The sequence below is a fragment of the Lepus europaeus genome, chromosome 13 (genome assembly GCF_033115175.1).
Source record: "Lepus europaeus isolate LE1 chromosome 13, mLepTim1.pri, whole genome shotgun sequence".
NCBI classification, from domain to species: Eukaryota; Metazoa; Chordata; class Mammalia; order Lagomorpha; family Leporidae; genus Lepus; species Lepus europaeus.
In genome coordinates this window covers 86,798,567-86,806,354 of record NC_084839.1, presented here as the reverse complement: position 1 = coordinate 86,806,354, position 7,788 = coordinate 86,798,567, and the positions used below count along the sequence as shown (strand labels likewise).

Below are 7,788 nucleotides of genomic sequence, written 5' to 3'. Positions count from 1 at the left end.
TAAACATCAAAAAATAAAAAGTATGGGCCGGCACTGGGGCACAGCAGGTTAAAGCCCTGGTCTGCAGTGCTGGCATCCCATATGGGCGCTGGTTTGAGTCCTGACTGCTCCACTTCTGATCCAGCTCCCTGCTATGGCCTGGGAAAGCAGCAGAAGATGGCCCAAGTCCTTGGGCCCCTGCACCCGCGTGGGAAACCAGGAAGGAGCTCCTGGATTGGGATCAGCCATTGCAGCCATCTGGGGAGTGAACCAGTGGATGGAAGACCTTTCTCTCTCTTTCTGTCACTCTGCCTTTCAAATAAATAAATGAATCTTTAATAAATAAATAAATAAAAAGTAAATAATGATAGTCACAGATTATAAGCCATTGAGAGGCTGACATTGTGGAGCAGCAGGTTAAAACCACCACTTAGAATGCCAGCATACCATGTCGGAGCACTATTTCAAGTCCCAGCTACTTCACATTTCCAATTCAGCTTCCTGCTAATGCACCTTGGAAAGCAATGGATGATGCCCAAGTGCTCGGGTCCCTGTTACCCACGAGAGACCTGGATGGGGTTCCTGACTCCTGGCTTCAACCTGGCCCAGCCCTGGCCACGTCTTTCACTCTCTGTCACTCTGCCTTTCACATAAATACAAGAAAGCATGACTCCATAAAGATATAAATTAATAACTTAAAAACTTAATGGAGCAACAGGGTATTGACATCTCAAGGTGTTATTCCATAAAATACTTATTAGTAATCAGAGAGCAACTACAGAAGCCTGGCAGGTATTAGCGTCAAGTGACCAAAATGCACCTCATCAGCAGGACAAACCAGCATCAGGTGCCTCCCGAGAAGGGTGCAGCACCTGGATGGCATTCCTGCCCGAGACAGGCAACTGGAATCAGGAAGTCATTCTCAGTGTCAAAGTCGAGAGAGTGAAAGACAGGAACTGTTCCAGATGTGACAGCTAAAGACAATGCGTGATTCTGAACTGGATCCTTCAGCTACGAAAGGCACTTATGGAACATTTAGCCAAACTTGAATGGAGAAGTCGATGGTAGAAAATACGCACATTCGGAGCCAGCGCTGTGGCACAGGTTAAGCCTCCGCCTGCAGCACCAGCATCCCTTATGGGTGCTGGTTCAAGTCCCTGCTGTTCCACTTCCAATCCAGCTCCCTGCTAACGTGCCTAGAAAAGTGGTAGAAGATGGCCCAAGTGCTTGGGCCCCTGCACCTGTGTGGGAAACCCTGAAGAAGCTCCTGGATCCTGATTTGGATTCTCTCTCTGTAACTCTGCCTCTCAAAAAATAAATCTTTATATATATATGCACATTGTATTTTCCTGGTTTTGATGGTCATATTGTGGTTGTTAAGAGAATGTCTTTTTTCTAATTATTTATCTGAAAAGCAGAGAGACAGAGACAGGAAGAGAGACAGAAAAAAGATCTTCCATCCACTGGTTCACTCCCCAAATGGCCATAACAACTGAGACTGAGCCAGGCTGTAGCCAGAAGCCTGGGACCCCACCCAGGCCTCCATCTTCTGCTGCTTTCCCAGGCACATTAGCAGGGAGTTGGATGAGAAGTGAATCAGCTGTGACAGGAGCCAGTACCCACAAGATATGCTGGTATCACAGGTGGCAGCTTAACCCCTGCCACAACGCCAGCCCCACCTGAATGTCTTTGTAAGAAATATACTAGAGGTCGGCGCCACGGCTCACTTGGTTAATCCTCCACCTGCGGTGCCGGCATCCCATGTCATTGGGTTCTAGTCCCAGTTGCTCCACTTCTGGTCCAGTTCTCTGCTGTGGCCCAGGAGGGCAGTGGTTTTCCTTTTCCGTTGGTTCACCCTCCAATGGCTGCTGCGGCGGGTGCACTGCACTGATCCGAAGCCAGGAGCCAGGTGCTTCCTCCTGGTCTCCCATGCGGTGCAGGGCCCAAGCACTTGGGCCATCCTCCGCTGCACTCCTGGGCCACAGCAGAGAGCTGGCCTGGAAGAGGGGCAACCGGGACAGAATCTGGCGCCCCAACCGGGACTAGAACCTGGTATGCCAGCACCGCAGGAAGAGGATTAGCCTACTGAGCCACGGCGCCAGCCCCAAACTGAGTTCTGAGACCCAGCGATTGCAGATTTCTGGGACGTGAACCAGCACATGGAAAAATCTCAGTCTGTCCCTCAAGTAAAACTTAACAAGAAACTAAAAACCCACAAATGCATTATAGTTCTAAGTCCAACATAGCACTCTCCAGGCTGAATTCAAAATGCCACCAGGGATCCATTTCTTTCTGGGAACTCCAGGAAAGAATCACTTTCTTGCCTTTGCCAGCTTTTGACAAGCTATGTATATTCTGTTTTGCGGCCTGCTCCTCCCTTTTCAAAGCCAGCAACACTGCTACTGACTCTGCCTTCCTTGTGCTTACTGGACCCATGTGGATAACCCAGGATATTCCCATTTGGGGTTGGCTGATGAACAACCTTAATTCCATGAGACTCTGGAGAAAAGGATGTGGAGGACATCTTTGGGTATCATTCTGCCTACCACAGTCTAGAAATGTAGTGGAGATTTTTTTTCTACAGGAGTGAGCTGGTTAAAATTTTAAAAAAGGGGGGGGAGGGAGATGAAGCAAGGACTTGGTGGTAAAGGAAGGAGAAGACAATCTGTACTAATGATGTGAGGAGTAAAAAAGATACCCCAAGCAGTGTGGAGTGAAAGGGGGCCCAGGAAAAGGAAAGGACCTGCAGGAAGCCAGGTGGGGTCTTGGCAGCAGTACCAGACCAGTCTTCACAGAAGTTACTGGGACTTTTAATAAAAGACTCTATGGGGTTTGAGGGAGGGGCCTGGAGGGGCAGACCAATGCCTGGGCATTTTCTGGACAGGCAATGACTGAAGGCAAGGGATGGAAGCAGTAGCTCTCCTACCTCTTCAAGACCAGGTAAAACAAGACAGGGAGAAAGGGCCTTTCTCTTGGGCTCTCTTATCCTGAGTTCAAACTGAAAAATCTAGGTTGAACCAATGTTACAGAGATATCAACTGAGGCCACCTCTGGCTAAACACAAAATGTAAAGATATTCAATTTTACATGAAAAAAATTCGCGAACTTGGCCAAGGTATCTCAAAATATACAGTGGCTGGACTGATCCTGTGTTTCTCCCCTCCTCAACTTTTATTTCCATAAGTACCTCTGAAACATAGGAAAACTTACTCCAAAAGCACAACTAAAAATTCTTTTAAAATGCTTAGATATCAAGTATCTAGAGTTCAGATTATTCCAATCTTGATTCCCTTTATTTTCCTTTAAAGATTTATCCATTCTTTAGAAAGTCATAGTTACAGAACTAGTCGCTAGGCTCTTATGTAATTTCAGCACCTCACAAGACATCTATTTTTCTGTAGATGTAACCAACCCTCAAAGGCGTGCCCACAGTGACAGTCACCGGTGGAGCCTGACTCCACAGCCTGTCTTTTCCCCTGTACTAGGTGCTCCCAGGCACTGCATTCTGGGTTGTTCATCTACTTACTCTAAGCAGTGCACACTGGTTGTAGACTTGGAGTAGCAAGCTAGTATTATCGGAGAGCTATTCCCAATATAAGAATCCCCACCCAAAAATATAAAAAGGGAGCCAGCACTGTGGCATAGCAGGTAAAGCCACCGCCTGCAGTGCCGGCATCCCATTTGGGTACCAGTTCAACTCCTGGCTGCTCCATTTCCTATCCAGCTCTCTGCTGTGGCCTGGGAAAGCAGAAGATGGCCCAAATCCTTGGGGTCTCCCACATGGGAGACCTGGAAGAAGCTCCTGGCTTCGGATCAGCACAGCACTGGCCGTTGTGGCCATCTGGGGAGTGAACCAGCAGGTGGAAGACCCCTCTCTGCCTCTCTTTAACTCTGCCTTTCAAAGAAATAAATAAATCTTTAAAAAAAAAAGAAAAAGAAAAACAAAGAAGTAAAGCCAGTCACCTATGGGAGGAAGAGCCAATACAATGGCTAATCTTTATTGGGAAGAAGAAACTTCACAGCACATTCTGATTAAGTTAGCGCAGGGGCTCAGTGGGCCAACTGGTGAGGCACCAGCTTATAATGGGTTCCACAGTTAGGGCATCGCTGGGTCTCGCCTTTGTGCAGCCAGAACCAGATGACAGCACTGTTGTCCTCTTCACCTGAAAGGACAAAAGGAGTTTGAAAGTCATCCGGTCTAAGAGAGACTTTCAACATTGACCTTTTTCACCCAGACACCTCGGAGACAGAAATAAAACTGTGGCTGACATCCGAGGACATCAGTTCAAACTCTCCTCCCCACTCTCCAGATGAAGAAACTGAGGCCCTGCATCTACCTGTACATATACCGACCTTACATCAAGGTCATTGTAAGTTCTAGCAATATCCTTGCCTACACGGACTTCTAAATGGGTCCACTCTGGTATGCAACCCTGGTGCCTAAAACATTGCCCAAGATTTGTGAATGAAAATTCCATCTTCATCATGCATTTCCAGCGAGCCAAGTCTTGCTGCTTGTTCCATGCCTCTTTCCAGTAAGGATGACCTACTGAGTGAGAGCCAGGACTCTGGGAACAACTTAGTTACACACACATCCTCTTTACATTCATAGAGTTGCACACACACACACACACACACGATGTGAAGCAGCTTAAAGCCATCCCAAACAGAATATTCTACATAAATAGTTAAGAAAATGTGTCAGGGACTTACAGATGCAGCCCACTATTCGCTTGTTGGTTATGGAAGGGACTAAATTAGGGTCCTCCTTGGTGCCTGAAGCTGCCTTTGGGGGTAGTATATTGTATGGGTCCTGGGGAAAAAAAAAAAAAAAAAATTACTCCACTATGCCTTAAGACTTCCACCCTCCCGGAGCTGAGGCCTGCTCCCACAAGCCAGGCTGCGTGGATCAAATGCAGCCAGAGAGGACGGCGACTCCCCCGATTCCATCCCAGACCATGAGCACCACGGAAGACACAGAAGGGAGCCTCTCCTCACCAGTCCCTTCCGCGCGGCCATCATGACCTCCCTCTCCAGCCCAGTGGCCTGTTCCTCATCGGTCGGGACACCACCTAAAGGAAGACACGTGCATTATGTCCTTTAGCGATCCAGACAGGAAAACGCACGCTGCAAATGATCAAGACGGAAAACGCCGCACACAAGCTTCTGTCTACGTTTTACTGGGCTCACGGGCTCCTAAAGGCTGCAGATACCCAGGATCCTCTAAGGACGATCCCCAAAAGACCAGCACCAGCGGAAGCTTTGCTCCCTCCACACCCCCAACCACCAAAACCGACATTTTTCTAAAAGCTGGTTAACCAGAGTCCATTCGGCTCAGAGTGGGCGCGGGTTTGAAGGGCAGCCCGGACCCGCTCCATCCCTGCCCTCCAAGGTCATCCGGCACCTCTGCCGAGGAGTCTTACTCTGCGGGGTCAGCTCGGTGGGCGGCAGCAGCGGAAGCCCGAAATGACAGGGCGACGCCCGCAGAGCCTGACGCACTCGGGGCCGTGAGGCGGCCACTGGGGCCCAGAGGGGCTGCACAGCCCGACCCGCTTCCCTACCCCAGCCCCAGCCACCCTGGGAGAGCAACGACCCCGGCCCCTTGCGCCGCCGGGCCGAGTACCTCCAGAAGCCATGGAGCGCACGGCAGCCGCCCCATTGGGTCCGCGGGCCCTCAGGGCCTGAGCAGCCAGCGCTCCAGCTCCGCGAAGTAACCTTGAAGCCATCACGCCCGCGACAAACAGCGCCACTTCCGGGAACAAGCTCTAGAGATAGGCGGGACTTCCGGGGGCGGGCTTCTTTCGCCCCCTGGTAGTCTTCCGCTTCCTACCAGCTCCCGAGTCCACGTGACGGTTTCGTGAGCGAGATTGCGCATGCCCAGCACTGCATAGGCGCGGGTTCGGGCCCCGTCAATGGTGGGTCTTTAGGTTTGGTTTTTGGTAACCCTGGGGTTTGGGCAACTCAGTGACCCAGCCGAATGGGAGTTGCTGTGCGTCTTACCTGATGGTTGGGTCACTGAGGAGGCTGCGGACGGAAGTCTTTGTCAGCGTCTGTCAGGAGACTTGCCTTAGTGCCAATTACTTACACAGGTGTACCATGGAGGGTGCTGAGCCCCCGGCTTGAGCGCCCCTGGTGATGAGCAGGAGGCTAGAGCCAGAGGCGGCCGCTCCCAGGACCAAGGCCCTTGATGATGCGGTGAGGAAGTGACCCTTCCGCGGGTTATTACTAAGGAAAAGATGAGGGGAGGAGGAGCAGGAAGGGAAGGTGACAATGGGAAGTGGAGTCGCGGAAGTACTGTGTGGCCAGAGTTCTGTTTAAAACCGACAACATCCTCCGGTAGCTCCCCGTTTACCTTCAGGCTGAGGCGCGTAGGTTTCTTAGGGGGGGGCATGGAGAGCCTTGGAAACACTTTCCTCCCTGTCGACTCCTCGCCACTTGGTTCACATCAAGTGTTAGCAAGTCTGCGGTTCCCTACCGGATGGTAAATCCCTTTAGAGTGGAAATGATACCGCATCATCGTGGAGTTATGTATCTTGCAGAGGCCTGGCATATAATAGCATGTTTAGTACTTGGACGGAGTATACAGGATCGGTTTTTAGGGCAATTTGAGGCACGTTGGAGAGTGGAGGTCCCATTCGGGTTATGATACTCAAAAGGACCTCCTCGTTCAGGGGAGCTCATGTGGTCTTCCTGGGTGCCCTTTCCACCAAGAAAAAAAAAATGGTCTCTATCCTGAGACCAAACGTGACTTGGTCCTCTTCAAAGGTGGGTTTTGCTTTGAGTGTTACACCCTTCTCCTTACATTCACTGCAACTCCCCCACATTACACAGAAGGGAGGTTATTTAAAACCAAGGAATGGCCCCCAAGGATCTATCAGTGATTTGTACCTGTGGCTTAGTGTTTGGTGAGAAAAAAAATCATTGGTCTGGAAAACAGCTGGCCCTACCAGGCAGCTCAGTCCGGTTTTGTTTTGTTTTGTTTTCTCTTTTTGGCCACCTTGTCCTAATCAGTAAAATGATGATCAGATGAGGATACTGTTTTCCAAAGTACTCCATGGAATCCAAGGCTCAAGATGTGCTGTCATGGCCGGTGCCGCGGCTCACTAGGCTAATCCTCTGCCTAGCGGCGCCAGCACACCGGGTTCTAGTCCCGGTTGGGGCGCCGGATTCTATCCCGGTTGCCCCTCTTCCAGGCCAGCTCTCTGCTGTGTCCAGGGAGTGCAGTGGAGGATGGCCCAAGTGCTTGGGCCCTGCACCCGCATGGGAGACCAGGAGGAAGCACCTGGCTCCTGGCTTCGGATCAGTGCGGTGCATCAGCCGCAGCGGCCATTGGAGGGTGAACCAACGGCAAAGGAAGACCTTTCTCTCTGTCTCTCTCTCTCTCACTGTCCACTCTGCCTGTCAAAAAAAAAGAAAAGATGTGCTGTCAGAAAAAAGGAATTGGCCAAGATAGGAAAGTCCTGCTGTGAGGACCACCCTCTGCACGTGCAAATCAACATGTTGAAGGCTCTGCAGCACAGCACTCTGCTTCGCAGTTTCTTAAGCTGGACTTTTCCTGTTTTAACCACAAAAAGCTTTTGTGGGGAGCACCTACTAACCTGCTCCTGAGCAGGCCGGTGTGAAAGTCAGCTCTGATGTGTTAGGAGTCCCTGCTGCCTGACACAGAAGGTTTACTCCAAGCTGTAAGTTAGGAATTGAATGGAGGCTTGTTTCACACATAGTGAGCCTTGTCCAGTGCAGGACACCTCCACTTCTCCTTGGGACTATTCGGATTGTGCGGGTGAGCTCTACAGTCAGATCCTCATCCTC

General features: G+C 50.6%; 1 protein-coding gene across 1 annotated transcript; it reads right to left on the bottom strand.

The window, feature by feature from the left end:
* Nucleotides 1-3,945: 3,945 nt before the first annotated feature.
* Nucleotides 3,946-5,746, bottom strand: LOC133772247 (cytochrome c oxidase subunit 5B, mitochondrial). The gene is made up of 4 exons (XM_062208761.1): nucleotides 5,603-5,746; nucleotides 4,978-5,051; nucleotides 4,693-4,792; nucleotides 3,946-4,142 (listed from the first exon to the last, which is right to left on the bottom strand). The coding sequence occupies exons 1-4, from the start codon at nucleotides 5,703-5,705 to the stop codon at nucleotides 4,030-4,032; spliced, it is 390 nt and encodes a 129-aa protein (XP_062064745.1). The 5' UTR covers nucleotides 5,706-5,746; the 3' UTR covers nucleotides 3,946-4,029.
* Between the last annotated feature and the right edge of the window lie 2,042 nt (nucleotides 5,747-7,788).